General features: G+C 40.4%; 1 protein-coding gene across 6 annotated transcripts in view; it reads right to left on the bottom strand.

Annotated features, from left to right (window-relative positions):
- ZNF521 (zinc finger protein 521) overlaps window positions 1-19255 on the bottom strand; it is a 277847-nt gene that overhangs the window by 106509 nt on the left and 152083 nt on the right. For 5 of the 6 annotated variants that reach the window (XM_069957686.1, XM_069957683.1, XM_069957685.1 and 2 more), the window contains one exon: window positions 14986-15024. The exons of the other annotated variant lie outside the window; for it this stretch is intronic. In XM_069957686.1, coding sequence (XP_069813787.1) covers window positions 14986-15024 — 39 coding nt within the window. The remainder of the gene's footprint in view (window positions 1-14985; window positions 15025-19255) is intronic. 6 annotated transcript variants of the gene reach the window in all.

Raw genomic sequence — 19255 nt, 5'->3', positions numbered from 1 at the left:
CATGTTCCCTTTAAAGGGGTTATCCAGCGCTACAAACACATGGCCACTTTCCCCCTACTGTTGTCTCCAGCTTGGGTGGGGTTTTGAAACTCAGTTCCATTGAAGTAAATGGAGCTTAATTGCAAACTGCACCTGAACTGGAGACAACCGTAGGGGGAAAAGTGGCCATGTTTTTGTAGCGCTGGATAACCCCTTTAAATGAACATACCTATTGGTATTAGTTCACTTTGTCAGTGTGTTCTAGTTATATATAATAAGGCCATGTTCGGATATGGTAAAACAGTGACACGGCTGTGTCACAGAACGGCTGGTGTCTGAGATGTTCAACCCGGTCGATACTGCAGTATTGGCCAGGTGAACATCACCTCAACTAAGGCCAGGATTTCATAGGGGTTAATGTAATTGGCCGCTGTGATCGAACAACGGCTGCCGTTTAATAAAAAAATACATGGTGTGAACGAGGCCTAAAGATGAGCTCCATATACAGAGATGAGTAGACATAATTTTTTTTCCTCTTTTGTTTGGAAATGCAGGTATTTAAAGTATGTTATCATGTAATGTTTAGTACCCTTTGTACATGCATATAAGATGCCTCACAAGGAGACCATATTGTCCCAAAATGACACTGTAGACAGTGCAGCACATCCAAATTCTTTATTTTAAATAGCGCTAACATATAAACCTTGCTTTATATCACTCAAATCAAAGAATAGTTTCGTCCACTTATGCTTTTTGTCACGAGACACAGGAATCTACATTCTGCCAATAAAAGGTTATACTAATGAAAAAACTTGTATCATGCAGTTCCCAGAGCTAGGCTTTTGGGTGCTTTAAAGCTTACCTGTCATAGTTCCAGGCTCCTATACATCTGTGTGTCTGCGCAGTAGCCAAGGGAAGTTTGGGTTGCTGTGGAAATGTCCAATGCATCTGTGAGTTCCATGTATGAGCCCTATTAAGAGGAATAGGACTGGTGCACAGATCTCATGGAAGCTTAGGACGTTTCCACGGCAACCTGAACTTCCATTGACAGCTGTGTTATTTGGTAGGAGCACTGTGGGGGAAGCTGGGGCCTTTAGTGATCAGTATTACTAAACCAGCCCTTGATAACTGACTTACAGAGACTACTACCTTGAATTTGGCCTTTTTTTAGCTGGATGCCAGGCATAGAATACAGCCCAATAAAGTTTGATTCAGCTATCTGTACAGTGAGGACTCTATCGCACACTAAGCATGAGTAAGCATATATAAGCTTTTACCTAAATGGTGCTGGACTTGAAAACCATCACATGCCATGAGTAACTGTGGTGCTGCTTTTTTTTCCCAGACAACCGCCTGACATCTTTTCTTATGCTGCGATTTCAGAGAGCCTTATCAGAAGCTGCATATCAGGCTTTATATACTACACATTTTCGTACTCAGAACTAAAGCCAGTATCCACATACAAGCGCACCTCCTGCAGCTTCATAATCCAGGAACCTACTTTTGGATTATAGTAATAAAGGATCCTTGCACATAGGAGGTAAAATTAGCATTTAAAATATTACAGGGCATTGTAAAGCCAGCAGCCATTACCATCTATAAGATGTGGCTACAAGTAACAAGATAATAAATGTATTTAATCATTGGCCTCTATTAACACTTCTGTTCACAGATCATTGTTTATTAAAGGATTTGGATACGGAAAAGGAAATGATAGTTTTGTTCTTGCAGCTCTTTACTAATCCTAATGTCTAGGAGTTTCTTCTAGATTCAAGGAGGAAAAATCTGGAAAAGGTCTGGGAAAATACATGGTGTCTCTGGGGAAATGTATTATCCACACATAGTACCCATCATTGTGTTAGGTCTGGCAGAGTGGGAGCTGCTCTGTGCATCATCTCTCTGTTCCACTTCAAAGACATCCACTTTCTATGCCCTATTAGAGACTTAAAGTGAAGTGAATCTGTCACCTGAGACCCCCTACCAAGCTGGTGGCACTGCTGGATAGATATCAATAAAAGAATTCAGAACATACTTTTGTTGCTGGTGTCTGTTTATTTTCATTTTAAAAAAGCTTATATTGGGGTTGTAACTAGTGTCAAGAAGGGGTGGCCTATTGTTTCCTGGGCCCTAGCAACATTACATCTCACTGTGTTGTAAGCCCAGTGGACATGCCTGATTATGCAAATGGAGTAGACATACAGCACAGTGAGACATAGCAGTTCTATAGGCAAGGGAAAAATAGGGTCCGCCTCCTTGACTATTCACAAATTAAAACACATTGGTATCCCCAATGATCAGCTGTTTAAATGGGGTGCAGCACTTGTTAGGTGTTTACTTGTGCTTGTCCTTGCATTGCAATACTAAAAGTAGTGTTGGTGCTAAATAGTCTTGGTGAAACACTTGAATGGCACAATGCTCACTTGAATGACACATGTACCTTGCACCATTACTACTAACAGTACACCACAAAGAGCAGAAGTAAAAACTGAAGAGGCTGTAGCACTCACATGGGCTAAGTGATATAGTGAGGGCCGGACCCCCAACAATCTAATATTGACGGCCTATCCTAAGGAAAGTCCATAAATTGTGTAAATTAATTTATCCCCTTTAGGGTATTCCATGCCCTCATACATAGAAAACCTTATTAAATGGGGTTATCCAGGATTGGGAAAACATGCCTTTTTTCTTCCCAAAACAGCATCATACCCATCCTTAGGTTGTGTGTGGTTTTGGAAGAAAGATATGTTTTGCATGATAGTGTGAACTTCTCATCTTCAATAAAAAAAAAAAAAAAAAAAAAATCTTATTTCAGTAGATCTCTATCTGCAGTCACCCTGCCCAGTGTAAATCCCTAAATTACTGACTACTGACACTAATATATATATATATATATATATATATATATAAACTTGCTGTTCTATTACATTCCAAAACATGGAGTAAATTCTTAAATGAAGTTTAGTTATCCACTTCACATACGATAGTAAGAATAAAATAAGGCCCAAGGTATATTATGTTTATATGCCACAAGATAACCGGCACTGACATTTACAAGCATGCATATCTCCCATTATAACAAAATTGTACCTTGAAAAAAATGTATGAGGATTTTGAGTTTAATGAGATAGAGTAATCCATTATTCGGTGTATCATTTTAGGAGCAAGATAAGGAGTAGTCTGCTGGAGGAAGGCCCTAAGGCATAAACAAATCATGGGAAGTTTTCAGGCCAGGAAGCAAAATCTTTTTTTCTGTGGCCATTGTACACAGTGCTGGAAACGGTGGCATGATAATGGAATCCTATTCCTCAGCAGCAACTGAAGAATTTTAATGTAGGTAGGCCATTTTAATGGTGGGTATAATATATAGCTAAACCAATCAATCAAGAATATAGTTTCAATTAGCTTTGCAGCATAGAACCATAAGGGATGGCAATTTTATAAATTACATTATATATGGAAGAAGCCAAAATTTTAAGTGCATCATATATCAGTTCATTTTATTTTGAGTGATTTCTGTTAGGTTGCTAAGAAAAGATAGTAAAACACAATGTGATGCAGTAGAAGGATAATGCCGAATGATGCCATGTTCTGATGTACGAGGTCACATGCATGCTGCCAGTGGATACCCCAAAAGAGCTCGGTGGTGGGAATGTAGAGCCTTTGCGTGAATCGGATATTAAAGGGAATAACACTAATTTTGTTTTACTTGTTAGGCATTGTTATAGGAAAACGGGAATCACTTTCATGCTGCCCAAAACATGGCCATGAGTAAACAGAGACAGGCTTCATTATTGGTGTATGATTCACTATATAGCAATTATAACCTGCCGGAGACAAAAAAATTAGTGTCATAGGGGTGGTCCCTGGTGGTTTCTCCTCCCCCAGCCAGCCTTGATTAATAGATCTTTTCCTATATCCAAGCAAGGAGAGATCTATCAATCAAAGATGTAGGGTTGGGAACAAGCCACTGGTAACGTTGAGCCCAGGTTATAGCCAGTATTATAACTATAATTCTGCTGAAACGCTGCATAATTTCAGAGTGCATCATAAACTATTGTAATAAGGTAGTGTGTCTGTTTCATGCTGCCTGTGGAAAGTGAAAGTGATGACAGATTACCTTTAAAGTTTTAGGCCATGTTCACACGTAGTATAACAACATATGTTCTGTGACCCGGCCGAGTCACAAAACTGCCAGTGTTACTGAAGGTCATCTTTTTTTGGCTGAATTTGAATTGTGCCCGCATCTTAATTCCCTGCTGCACACAATAAAGCGTGCGGCTGGAGCCGCACACTCCATTGTGTGACCTGATGTTCTCTGCGGCCGCTATTCAATAAATTCAATGACGTCAGTTTTTTGTGCGGCCGGATGGAATCACGGCCGGAGCATATAGTATTGTATTCACAATACAATGTATAATTTATGTAAATCACGGCCATTGTTGCAAATTGTAACAACGGCAGTGATTTTCATAAAACATACGTTGTGTGAACATGGCCTTATATTTTCCCATCCACTTTAATGGCATCATCTTATAGCTGTAGCCCAGTGCAGCTACCAATTACAATGCTCATATAACCGCAGTATGTGTGGATGACATATGACCTGAGCTGTATTATTTGCATGGGCGGCACTGGATTTGACCCTCAATGCATTTTTGGACCAGAGAAAAAAATGACCAATTATATGTGTACAACTGAATTTCAATAAAGGAAATTATTTATGTGTAAAGTAATAATAATAATAATGTTCAGGAAAAATGTAGAATTTGGACTTTATAAAAGATAAAAAAAAGCAAGCGTTGTTATTTTATGCTTCCTTTATGATCTTTATTACTCGCTTCATGTTGTTCTGGGCCTCTATCAAAAAGCTTATAGAGCTGCATAAGCAACAATGAAAGATATTACAGCAGCCAGGGGAACAACACATGGACAGGTCCTTGACTTTTATTATTCAGGTATGTGTATACATAGGCAAAGCGGAATAAACTTGTACCTACTTGAAAAATATATGATGCCTGTGTTCGGCAACAGCAGGGGTACTAGTGTATAAGATTTTCTTTCAATTCAAGCAGGACTGTCTCTAAGCAAACTGATAACTCTGGCACTGACCAATGCTACTGTATCAGTCCAGTCTTCACCAACTTATTGAAGCGCACCCAGTCAGTAAAGTGCCTCTTATACCCAGTCAGTAAAGTGCCTCTTATACCCAGTCAGTAATGTGCCTCTTATACCCAGTCAGTAAAGTGCTCTCTTACACTGTCAGTAAAGTACCCTCTTATACCCATTCAGTAAAGTGCCTCTTATACCCAGTCAGTAAAATGCCCTCTTATACCCAGTCAGTAAAATGCCCTCTTATACCCAGTCAGTAAAGTGCCCTCCTATACCCAGTCAGTAAAATGCCTCTTATACCCAGTCAGTAAAGTGCCCTCTTATACCCAGTCTATAAAGTGTAAACCCAGTGCTTTCAGTTGGTGAAATATAGCCTTATACCTAGTGTAACCATTAAGTAAAGTGCACCTTTACACCAAGTGCACCCAGCAATAAAGTGCACACTTATGCTGGGTTTACACGAAACGATAATTGGCCTGATCGTACGAGTAACGATGTCGGAGTAATGATTTTTTTTTCATAACGATCAGTGTTTAGACGGTACGATATATCGTACGAAAAAATCGTTTTGCGATTGCGCGCCCGCAGCCCGGCCTCCTGCTCGCAGCCCGGCCCCCCGCTCATCCGCAGCCCGGCCCCACGGTCAACCGCAGCCCCCTGCGCTGCCCTGATCGCCACACCCGCCACCGATCCGATCGCCACCCCCGCCGCTCCAATCGCCCTGCCGCCGCTCCGATAGCCCCCCCCGCCACGAGCATACGTTACCTGCTCCGCGTAGCAGGTCTTCGAAATCCCCGTTCCGTGTAAACCCAGCATTACATACAGTAATTGCTTTAATTATATATTCCTTTTACTTTGAGTGTGTACACACACATACACACACACACACTCTCTCTCGAATTCATAGATATGATTCCCCTATGTCCTGAAATAGAACTAACATTTGGTCACTAAGGGGGAGATTTATCAAATCGGTGAAAAGTAGAATTGTCTCAGTTGCCCCTAGCAACCAATCAGATTCCACCTTTCATTACTCACAGATTCTTTGAAAAATGAAAGGTGGATTCTGATTGGCCATTAGAGGCAACTGAGCCAGTTTCACTTTACACCAGTTTGATAAATCTCCCTCTAAGTCTGTGGCCCATGGGGTGCTGAAGCTTCTGACAGAGGCATTGCTTGCACCAGGCACCCAGGGCACAATATGCACTGCAGTTCCAGGTCTCTGGGTGACCACCTCCCTTCACTGCATCGTTATCCTCCATCTAAAGGAACCTTCCTCCACCATTCTCTCCCATAGGCTGCATGCAGTTCATGCCTGAAGCCTGTGAGTCATTGAACTGTGATCCCCACACCAGCTGACGCAATGATATGACTGCAGACTGCAGGCCTGAAGAAAGGAACAGCAGCTGCACTCAACAGTGGAGTGGAACAAAGTTAGTTTTCATTTTTTTTTTTGGCCATTGGGCATTATTACAATATGGGGGCATGGGGGGCACTATTGCTGTGAGAGGGAACAGGGGGCACTATTATATTAAGAGAACACAATGGGGTACTATTACTGTAATAGGACACAGGGGGCACTATTACAGTATGGGACATTACTACTCAGGGACACAGGGGGCTCTGATACAGTATGGTGGGACAGGGGGCATTATTACTGTATAGGGACACAGGGACATTATTAAAGTATGGGGCACTGGGTACTACTACAGTATGGGATGCAGGGGACATTATTACAATCATTTTGTATAGAATTTTAGAGGAATGCAGCCTGTCAACATGTATGTGAAAAAAAATAAGTTTTTCTTTTTTACTTTGGAATATTTAACTCCCTGATGACTGGTTTGTACAGGACAACGCCAGCCACAGTGTGAACTAAGGGAATTTTCACACAGTGAATTTGTTTTTAAAATATTGGTAGATTAGGGTTTCTGTCAGTAATGTGACTCCCTAAATTGCATTATCAATTATTGTCAAGGATACAGTTTATTCCCATTCAATAGGTCAGCATCCTGCATTATTGCTTCGCTATTCTGTACACCCTAAAAATGTCACTTGTACTCTGATTAAAACCAATAGTGTGCACACTGCATGCAGGCTTTGCAGCCTCAGGGATAGGTATTATGATGTTCTGCAGCAGCTGCAGCGGTGTGTGATATGATGTATGCTGGAAGGTGAGCTTTGTTTATATTCTGATGTCTTGAAGATCAACATAATGGAGTTAACGGTAAGAAGCATTCACTCGAATTGATCTAATTATGCAGCATTATTATCATTGCTGTCAGCACTATCACATGCTTGGGAGGGGGCTGATGTTTGCCCAATTGGCTAAATTCCCTAGATACTTTCCTCAATGTAAGCATGCCTGTAAAATGTATACTTTCCACTAATAAGAAAACAGCAGTCCACTTCAATGAGCTCTGCATATCTGAATGAGAAAGCAAAAAAAAAAAATTAATAAAACAAATTCCAAGTTCTTTTCTAATGATTCCAGCGACTGGCTGGGATGCACTGTGTTCTGTGGTGAAATGAGAATGCAGGAATCTCGGTGCCAGAAATCATCAATTGTATTACAGTTCAATGCCATCTGTAGTTCAGGATACATTTCTTCAACAATAAAAAATGTACACTTTGCAGTTTAACATTCTGGACAGATGTATCGCCAGTGCAAACATTTTACGCGGGGACCAGAACGAAGGTCATGACTGTAGGACGGGGTAGACAATAGGTGCTATATTATAGCACGGTGCTTCTAGCCAGTAGCTCATTTTTGTTACTTTTGATAATGACTTCAGCGTTCAGAGTCCAAAGTAGTCTCCCGCACATCTATTTCCCCTCTCCAGACTTCCCATGTTAACCCAGTGATTTACTGCTCTGCATTATGAGCAATTCACCTGCTTTGGGTGTCCCTGCGGTCTGGTACTCTAGGGAAGGAGATGTGGAATAAAAAGTTCCACATATGGTGAAGTCAAGCTGCTTGGAGCCTGCAGAGTGTCTGCTATGGGGATAGCTGTTCCTGAAAGCCCCAGCTGGTACTTGGAAGAGATTCTGCATTACTACACCTCAGTGCCTGCCTGGTTCCCTTCGGAAACTGTTGGCTTCTCATACAACAGCCATTTTCGATCTCTTCAACCCTTTTCTCCCGGTTCTGTATCCAACTGAACAGTTGGTCCTCTACTGCTGGATAATCAAATTCTTCCATCTGGCCCCATCCCTGTGGAACTGAAAAGGTGTATATGTGCACCCGGTCCCCATCACATACCAGGAGAGGCTCTGACACACTGACAAAAAGCATTCAGCAAAAGCAAAAGAGAAAAACCTGCATTTAAAAATCACGTTATAACCATAGGACTTTAAAAACGTCTCCATAAAAAACATTAAGCAGCAAACTTTTCTTCTGCTTTTATAATCCATTACTGGGAAAGAACAGAATCTGTGATGTTATATCGAAGATGCATAAAAAAAAATAAAAAAAAAATTAGGCAGCATTTTCACATATAAAGACAGAACAAAGCACGCAGCAGTGGCACCTCATTTCTTTCCCATCTTAAATATCTTTGCTGGGAAAAGTAAACACTAACAAGCAAGATTTATGCAGTTTGCATTTGGCACAAAAAAAAAATATGCTGAAGACGTACAGATGGTAAATGAACCATAAAAATGTATCGTGTAATGCTGCGTGTCTAAATAGAGAATACAAAAAAAATACAGTGACTCTCCAAAAACCCCAAAAAGCTTTGAGGCTGGGCTATACAACAGCAAGAAAGGGCTATACAATTCAAGACGAACTAGTAAGTTACAGCCTCACCATCTTTGTCACCTAGTCCGTGACCTTGAGATAAGTAGACGGGCAAATTGTATCTCCTCTGAGCATATTAATTACAGAGCTGCAATTCCCAGTATTTGCGGGGGCTTACAGATGCAAAATTATAAATTCTGATAGGAGAAGTCTGAAAGGTCATGTTTTTCTTTAAACCCAACTAGGAATGAAAGCTGCTTCTGAAAACCCACTGAAGGATGCCTTGAGAAATAAAAACGTTTATAGGGTCATTTATCAAACCGGCAGTGAACAACACGCGACATACTCGGGAAACAACAGGGTCAGAAAATATTCCTGCATTATGTTTACTTAATAGTGTTACATTCGACGTGCTGACATCCTGACACCAGAGCTGGAATTATTATTCGACGTTTCCATGTACATTGTAGTTCATTTTGATCTCAGGGATTTAAGGTATTGAGGATACAATCTTTAGCTTCTGAAGAAAAATAAGTGTCGCAGTAAAGCTTCCTTCAGATGCAAATTTTGCATTGCTTTCTTTGGCCTAAAAAACACCATATAAGCTGCCAGTAGGTCTTACCAAGTTTTGGCGTTTGTTTTTGGCATTTCTTCTCACTTTTTTTTTTCAATGCATTGTGTATTAGTATAGGTGTTTTTTTTATACGTTGATTTGGGGGGGGGAAATTTCAGAAAAAATGCCAATATGGAGGAAAAACACCACTATTTCTTGGGGGGGGGGGACGCATTCCCTGAGCATGCTGCGACTTTGATAAACTAGCATTGAGCCTAAAACGCCACTAAAGTATGAACAAATGCCATTAAGAAAATGCCATGTGGGTATGGGCTTTCATATTTCCCTGTTGACTCCCAGCTAACATCTGGCCACAGCGTTTTTGAGCCAAAAAAAAAAAAAAATCATGCAGCGATTACTGTATTTTTTTTATTTTTTTCCAGCCTTAGGCTAAGTTCTTTTTAGGTGAAATAACGGCCCTTGTTTTAAAATAACAGCCGTTAGTTTATTATAGCAGCCATAAATAATAATCATTATTAACATCTGTCATTATTAAGAAATGGACATTTTGTCAACATACCCTTAAGGCCACGTTCACAAAACATTTGTTTCATTAAACAACGACTGTTATTTATTGACAGCCGCCGATCGCTTTAATTACTATGGAATCTTGGACGGAGTGTTTACACATTATATACACTCCGGCTGGGATTCCATGTGGCCGCACAAAAAACTTACATGTCAATTTTTATGCGACCACTATTTATTGAATAGCAGCCGCACAAAATTGACTGTGCGGACAATGTAAAGTGCAGCTCCGGCCGTACTTTACATTGTCTGCTATGGTTAATTGTAATGCAGGCACGCCCCCATTCCAATTCCAAAGAAGTCATGTTCACCCGGCCGGCACTGCAGTACCGTCTGGAGTGAACTTTACAAGCAGTGGCCGTTCTGTGACACGGCCGTGTCACAGAACAGTTGCTGTCTTACAGCATGTGAACGTGGCCTTAGGGTGCATTCACAGGTACAGGATCCGCAGCAGATTTGATGGCCCACATTAGATTTAAACCAAATCTGCAACTTCAAATCTGCTGCAGATCTGCTGCAGATCCTGTACATGTGAACAAACCTTTAGGCCCTGTTCACATGGCGTAAGACACCGGCCATTCTGTGACCCAGCCGGGTCACTGAATGGCCAGTGTCAGAGAAGATCATCTTGGCCGGTATTGCAGTACTGGCCAGATGATCTTGATTTCTGATGAACTGACATGTCACTATGTGTATATGCTCCGCCTGGGATTCCATTTATTGAAATGCAACATACGTTTTACATAAACAACGGCCGTGATTTATGTAAAACATACGTTGTGTGGCCTTAGGCTATGTTCACACTGCGTATGAATCCGTCCGTAGTGGGAACCGCGAATATACGCACGTAGTTTTGAGGTTGATGCGTTCGCTTGAAAGTATACGATATACGAACGCACAGTGCACACTACGTATGAGCTTACGGCCGGATCGTATACGGCGCCGTAAAAAATGAACAAGACCATTGTTTGAGGACGGAAATGTTGAAACTCATGGCCGTGGATTTCCATGCGGTCCCGTACCAAGTACTTTTTTCAGCCAAATTGAACTTGATTTTTCGATCCAAAAGGCTCTGTGGTTTACGGGGCTGGGCGAAGATTTCCAAGTAGATGACCTGCCTCAGATCACTTCGAAACAAGCTAGGGAAGCATAACTGTACTACGGGCGTATGTTCACGGTTCGTACGCATCCGGCCGCATGTCTATTTTTCCCACGCCCGTAGTTTCAGCCGCACATGTACGGCGGCATACGATCTACGGACGGATTCATACGCAGTGTGAACATAGCCTTAAAGTGTATTTCGATTTTAGAATATTTTAAGAGCATGTTTAAATCGTTAAAATCCATGCTGATAGGGACATGGGAATGTGATTTTTGTGACTTTATACATATTTACATTACCCAGTAGAAGTAGATGACTGCATTGGTCCTGACTATTGAGAGACTGTAAGACTGCACTGTGTACCACAGCTTACTAGCTGCAGACCTGTCCGAGTGCCAGTGCTGAGCATGTCCATTACCGAAAGCACCTACAAAAGACATTTTAGCATCAAAGTGGACCATCGACTAATGTGAAAGGATGCCTGGTGTGATGACTCATGCTTTTTCATTACATGACATGGATGGACAGTTCATGTGTGTCACCTTCCTAAGTAAATCATGGCACCAGGATGCATAATAGGAAGGTGACAATCCAGCAAAGGCATTCAAATACTTTGGGCAATCTTCTATTGGGAAACCTTGGGTCCTGGCATTCATGTGGTTATTACTGTTTTAATGTTATGGCTGATCATTGCCTAATACAAATTACCAGAGCAAGCGGTGCTCTTCTAACCAAAGATGGATGGGTTTTCTTGGAAAGATTATTAACAGATTCCAGTAGCAACAAAGAGAATGTCTAATAAACTATATAATTGTGCGTAACTCAAGATCTGAACAGTATACATTTACTTTATATTTCTCCATTTCCAAATCAAGCAACATTGTAAGCACATAAAAAGTAATCCTGTCCCAAAAACTCCACTGAAGTTGTGCAATGGATGCAATTGACGCCCTACTTCGCATGTCACAGGAGGGACAAGAAGCTGAGCTATACGGGGTTGCCTAGCAAGGTACTCATACTGGGGAGATGGTCATTAGAGCTGCTCTTTACCTAAAAGTTTTTTTAGTCATTGCAGAATTAGGAGGAAAAAAATATATATATTTTTATGCTATTTTTTTTTTATTTTTTTTTACCTAGGAAACCCTATATGTCAACTTCCAGGACCTGGGGAGTGAGGAGCCCTGGAACTACATCGAACTTGGGGAAATAAACGGGTTGTTTAAATTGTTTTTCCCAAATGTTACCTAACTAGGAGTACAGGATCATTAGATATCTACTTATCTGTATAGATCCTATTAATGTGCATCTTATAGTGTACAATAGGCCTTGTCCGGGATACACACAGTGACTCTTCTAAATGCAAAGCCCCTAGTGCATCATATAACTTGTAGTTGGCAAATAATTGTTATTTATAGGTCTGCAGCATTTGCCTGTTATATATTCAAGCAGGTTTTGCTTTGTATACAGGTCATTGTCAGTGGCTAGGACAATGTCAGCCCTTCTATATTATAAATGCCTATGCGTGCTATGTTTTCTATTATAATCCTGGGCTAAGTCTCTGTATCACACATAAGCCATGCTGGAATTCTTAACAATCCATGTTATGGTTATTGCATGCAGAGAAGGAATACAGAAACCTGAATGTATACAGGTAAGACGCTTACTCTTCCGTCTACACAAACAGGCTCTAAAGAGAAGACATTGATGCACAGGAGAATTCACATGTCAGTGTGTACGGGTTCTTACCACCCATGAATATAAATAGTATGGCTAAGCATGGCAGCCAGACTGTTTATCTCGCTGTGCATCGCTGAATAAGTCATGTATCAATCATTGAGATATATATATATATATATATATATATATATATAATGTTCCCAAAATGGATCAGTTATCAGACCCTGTAGTTATTTGTATGATGGCAGGTCATAACCAGGCCTCCCTTACAGTACACCGCCGCCTAACAGTACCCAAGCATGACTACTAAGTCTAAGCCGAGAACATGGCTATTTCTTGTCAGAACAGCATGGATTTCACATTTCCTTTCAAGGCATTTTACATCAAACAGTAAGAAGGGGAACACCAATCTCACTTTCCTTTCTCCAGTTCTATGGTGTAGACATTTAAGACTAAACTCTGAATTAGGACCCATTACAAATCATAAAGCTTAAACTCAATAGCACTGTAAGCCTCTTTGGAAAAAAAAATCCCTCTTGTACAAATGCATGCCAGTCTATTATGTTAGAATCAATTAGTTTCATTCATTAAGCCTCTATTTATTAAAGTAATACTCTGCATTTGCTAATGGGAATAAAAGAACAGAAACATTGGGCAGTATCTGTGGACTTAAAAAAAACATATGACCCAAAAAGCTTAAAGGAAAAGTCTACTTTGTTTCTAGAAGCAGTGCCACCCTTGCCTGTGGACTGTTTTTGGTATTGGAGGGAGTAGGGTTAAGCAGCAACCCCAGATACAAATATAGACAAAAAAACAAAAGAACCGAAACAGACCATTTCTCCCAATCCTGGACATACCCTTTGGGCCATGTTCACACAATAATTTTCAACGACCGTTATTTAATACTCAAAATACCAGTTGTTGTTTTGAGTATCAAATAACGGCTGTTGTTGAACATACTTTGGCGTCTGTCATTGCAATTGCAACGTCATTGCTGTTGGTACATTATTTAAAGGGGTTGTCCACTTTATAGTAAAATAGTTCAGTATACAGTATTAGTAGGTGTACTCACTGCACTTAAAATGGCCGACATAGAGGAGCATGTGATCATGCCGCACCCCCAAGTATCCTCCATAGGCATATACAGGCTCGGTGTTGGACACTTGGGGGGGGGGGCATCGCCACATGTTCCTCCATGTCGGCCATCTTATGGAAAGAATCACCACAGAGCAGGGCAGCCCAGGCTGGAGGAGGGGAGTCTGACTTAAGTTCGCACACCTACTAATACTGTATACTGAACTATTTTACTATAAAGTGCTCAACCCCTTTAATTTGATGGCTGAGGTGAACAACGGCCGTTATTCTATGCATTGTGTGAACTAACGGATGGTGTTTCTATTAGCTTTTCATGGGACTTATTGAAATTGAAAACAATGGCCGTTATTTTAAACAAAAATGGCGACTGTTATTTTAACAAAAAAGACAGTGTGTGAACATGGCCTAAACTGCCTATGCAGATGAGATAAATGTTGGAGGATCCTGATGATATAAGCATGATCTGCTGACAATGTAATTGAATGGGGGACTCCTGATTGTCCCTCAATAGCCACATTTTGAAAATAAGGCTGGCATGTGCAATCCATTGTTATTTTGGTGGGTAAGCCATTGCCAGCACATTCTGGTGACAGGTGTGCTATATACACAATATCTTATCTATTCCTGATAGATGTAAACTTCTTTTTTGACACATTAAAGGGTAACTGTCAGTTCAACAACCTTCTGATATATCATGGTGACATGTCGGAAATTTTAATCAATGGAGGTCTAGGTGCTGAGACCCCCACTGATCACTGAAAAGCAGTGCTACCTGAATGCTGTGCTCCTTCCACTCTAAAATACATTTTTCATCTCTCTCTCTCTAACAAAGGGTGAGGATCCCAGCACTTGGACTCTCACGATACAGAATTTCTGACAAGTTGCTCTGACATGTCTTAATTTTTCTTTTTAATTATAAAAAAAATCCATCCCTTATTCCTATTCTTTTTTTTTGTCTCCACAACCCCCCCCCCCAAAAAAAAAAAAAAAAAAAAAAAGTTGAAGCCACGTAACCTATAGTGGTTGCATGTATTTATATTGTTGTTTTTTTGTTTTTTTTTTACTGATAATGGAGTTAATGTTTATGAATGAAATATAGTGAATGTGTCTGTAGCATAACAATAAAAAAATGTAAATAGTTACTGTTGCTTGGCTGTATCTTGTCTTCAGAATAAACTGTACCTATAATTTTAAGGAGAAAAGGTGAAAATAATACAATCATAAGCCATAATAATCAGAAATAAATTCTAATTCTGTCAAAGAGTATTTACAAGTGTCTGGGTATTGCGCAGCAATACTCAAATATTATGAATTATATTGCTCTCAATGGCAGCAGGAGAGATCAGTGAAGCAGGTTACAAAAAACGTTTTTTTCGATTATAAAATAAAATGGCCAGGAGGCAGGGATTGTAAGAGGAAAAAACTAACAAATAAACTATACTCACCCCTGATCCAGTACTGCACCACTCTGCATTCCCTGATGCCCCCATGATGTCATGTACACTCTGCACAGGACGCTGCAGCCAATCATTGACATTATTAGTCATATGTGTGACTGCTGAGCCCGGTGATTGGCTGCAGTGTCCCATGCAAAGAATACAATGACGTCACGGGACACCTCTGAAGCAGTGTAGGCTGGAGACTGGAAGCCACTGGAGAGGTGAACACAAGTTTTTTTCTCAACATCCCCTCCCAATCCCTGCCCCCTGACAATTTTTGTTTTGTGAAAAAAAAACAACCTCTTAAAGAATTGCTCAGTAAAATACAGTCTGGAATTTAAAGTGATTTGCCATCAGCAAATAGGATACAGTCTACAATCTATCTCTGTATTTTTTGGTCAGTCTTGCCTCAACTGAACAATCCTGTTACTGATAATACATGAACTATTAGGTAAGTGCATAAACTGGTTCCAGTGCACATCTATCCTGGTATCATGCATTGCTTCCAGTAAGGTATCTCCTTAAGGCCAGAGGGCTAGCCATGGCGCTCATCTGGCTCATTTCTAGTAAGCCTCCATCATAGACATTATAAATGGCTTAAGGTTATTTACAGCTCGACAGTACAAAGCCTCCCAAGAATAAACAGAGATTTTCATTAATTTGACTCCTATGTAATTTGAAATCTCCCATTCTGTGTAAGCACTGTTAGTGAACGGCCCCATTACAGCTTAATGGACGTTGTTAATTCCTAAAGAGTCTTAATTTCAGATTTTTAATCACCCCTTAACTATTCAATTAAATTTCAATAAAATGTTAAGCACTTACACTAGCCTACCCATTTTTCGTCGTAAAATAGTTTTTGCATTAATGCTGATAGGGAATGGTGCGAATGTAAGGAGGTTAATAAAATGAAATAGTATCCTATACCGCAGTCCTGCCGGACACATAACAAACCGTCAAACACAGCAAACATGGAAAATATTTATCATTTTTAAGTACATACATTAGCAAATGGTTTATGCCTGAGACATTGAACGGAAGCCATACATCTGCTTTACTGCTTTCTCTGCCCCTTCTTCAGTACAAAGTGTAAACCATCCATTCTACATACACCATTTATCAGAAGTGAACATTTGATTTGCTCTGACTCCACCTAAAAACAATAAAACCTACTCCATACTTGCCACCACTTGCTTTACAAGATCACATACAAGTGACAAACCACCATAATACAGCACACTTTAGCTGCCACTACCCCTACATGACCCTGACCTCCCGTGGTTCTACTGGACTGAACTTAGATCAGCATGACATCCATTGTAAGTCTGGTTCACTAGAACCATGGGAAGGCCTAGTATTGTGTTACGGACGTCTAAAAGTGAGCTAATAGAGAAATAGAGAATCCCATTTCGCCTACTAAAGTCTGATGTACTTCCTGAGATGTGGAAATGGACAAAGTAGCTTAATAGGAATGGACATTTTTGTGTGTGTGTGTGTGTGTTCACTTTAGGTATACAGTGTGTGTGTTTATCAACGTGCAAGAATTTCAGCTATGGACAAGGTCAAACTATGCTGCTTTTATTATGTCAATTGTTCCCTTCAATAATGGAAACAATATGTTCATATGGGTGATTTCCTGATGGGTCCTGAGTAGGTATCAGGTCTCTTATAACTTATCTGTGAACTCAGGACCATGCAGTGGAGCTTGGAATCCCTTGGCTCTGTTGTCTGCTGCATTAGTCATGGTCTCTTTCTCTAAATGTATGTGCTGCTAGCATGAGTACATCCCCTTTCCTGCTTCTACATCCTCACCCAATCTGCAACAGGCTTTGTTTTGGTGCTGGATCTATCAAGGAGGATGGGTATGATTGCATGTACTTGGCCAGGGGGTGGATAAGTAGATTAACAAAGAAAACCTTGCAACATCATGCATAGCAAGCCACTGAATATGCCTCATCTATCCATTTGGAGGCATGGCTATGGGGGTTCTCTGGTATAATTAGTCTGTATCCATTATATGGCCAATATTACTGACTGGGGGTAGGGTGAGAAGCTGTCAGAAGTGTTTGTAGCAGTGTAGGCCAGACAGAGAAGATTAAGAAACAGGACCTCTACGGTTCAAGAAGATGGGAGTCATAATTGTAAGCAGTTTTCCTGATATAAGCATCCATAGGGTCAGTAGTGCTAAGTATTCACCCTATAGCAATGCCCTATATAAATTACACACCATTCCCCTTATGATCACAAATTGATACCAAGTAGATCTCCAGATCCTAATTTACAACCATAAATTTCTACCTTTCTAAAGTTTGCTTAATCCTCTATTATAGACAAAAGATGTTGTCAAAGGAATGGGTCCCAATAAACAAGTATATTTGGTTTAAAAATAACTAAATCTTTCCCTTAATCATTGTATTTTACAGCCGCTCACGCATACCCTAACAAATGCAGTTAAAACTTCAGTTGAAAAAACTTTAGAGAGGAAAGTGGATTGAACAGACACAAAACATTATAAAGCTGGAAAAACAAAACAGGATACACCTGTGAAATGCTCAAGTGTAAATAGAGATTTATGTTTATTTTCTGCCTTCCGTTTCTGGCCATGTTTGGGTTGGTAACAGGAGTGAACATGGGCCGTCACTGCCAATTGATGACAGTCTATGCCTTCGCTTTACAAATATCATGTCTATTTCAATATTTTCCTTTTTTTTGGTGGAACACTTTGGTGACTATAGTTTTTGGCTCCTGTCATTAGGAATTTACAGCAAACACCTTTCATGGTGACAATGTGCTTTGTCCCTCTTCTCCTTTCCTATTCTTTTATTCTTTGTTACATTTTATATTTATTTACTTACTCTTGCCATTTCTATGTAATACGGCCCCCAACACTGCCAGAACAGAAGGGCCACAGTGCTCAGTAACTTGGCAAATCTCTACATAACTTGATGTAAATTCTCGTAAATTGGAATATACAGGGTAGAACTGGACCAGAAAGCCCCTGTTTCATCTGTATCACAAGTGGCCTGTCTGACCCTGTGTTTGGCAGAGATGCCAAGTTAAAGGAAGTGCATTTTTTCAGGTCCACTTATTGCTGGGCTGTGTTTAGGATAGGCCATGAATGGCCTAGATTTAGGGAAATGTTTAGGTTTTTTAAAACTAGGGTTTTTCTTTCATATTGTATAAGACTCATGAACAGTCTACTTATTAGTATTTCTGGCTGTTTTCTGATGTGCACCTTTCTGTGTTCAGTTGCGCTGTTATAGAACAATTAGCGCCAACTTGCACCGTGAATGTCATTGTCATCAATTAAAACAATGGCCTTTAATTTAAGGGAAAAATTTAGTGTATACATGAATGTGCTACTGTGCTCCAAGCAATACCAAAATAGTTTTGGCACTCCTGCATGTGCCACAGCTTGTTTTTTTCCAATCGGCAGGAAGAGGTAAGAATAAAGCATAAATGGATATGACTGGAGAACCCCTTAAAGCTCTGGGTACTGATAGTAATCCAGCAGCAGGTACCTAGTATTTCTTTCTGTCTGCTTTCCTAGGCCCTTGGCTGTAATCTTAACCAATTGCCACACTGTGAATGCGTTATGATAGGGGTCAATCAGATGACAGTCACTTGGCTATGGCATCTAGGGGGTTAAACAGCTTGGATCAGAGTTATCTCTGATGCCAGCTATTGCTGGTGGGTTTTAGCTGTTAAACACTGCTGGCACCCACCATGTATGGAGCAAGCTCACCTCCTAAGCCTGCTCCGTACATTATGTGATAGTATTTCAAACATTGGCAAGAGGTTAAAGGAGAAGTCCGGCGAAAATTGTTATCAAAGTATTGTATTGCCCCCCAAAAGTTATACAAATCACCTATATACACTTATTACGGGAAATGCTTATAAAGGGCTTTTTCCCTGCACTTACTACTGCATCAAGGCTTCACTTCCTGGATAACATGGTGATGTCACTTCCTGGA

The sequence above is a fragment of the Dendropsophus ebraccatus genome, chromosome 2 (genome assembly GCF_027789765.1).
Source record: "Dendropsophus ebraccatus isolate aDenEbr1 chromosome 2, aDenEbr1.pat, whole genome shotgun sequence".
Lineage (NCBI taxonomy): Eukaryota > Metazoa > Chordata > Amphibia > Anura > Hylidae > Dendropsophus > Dendropsophus ebraccatus.
Note: the sequence above shows the minus strand (reverse complement) of the source record. Positions and strands in the feature narration are given on the sequence as shown.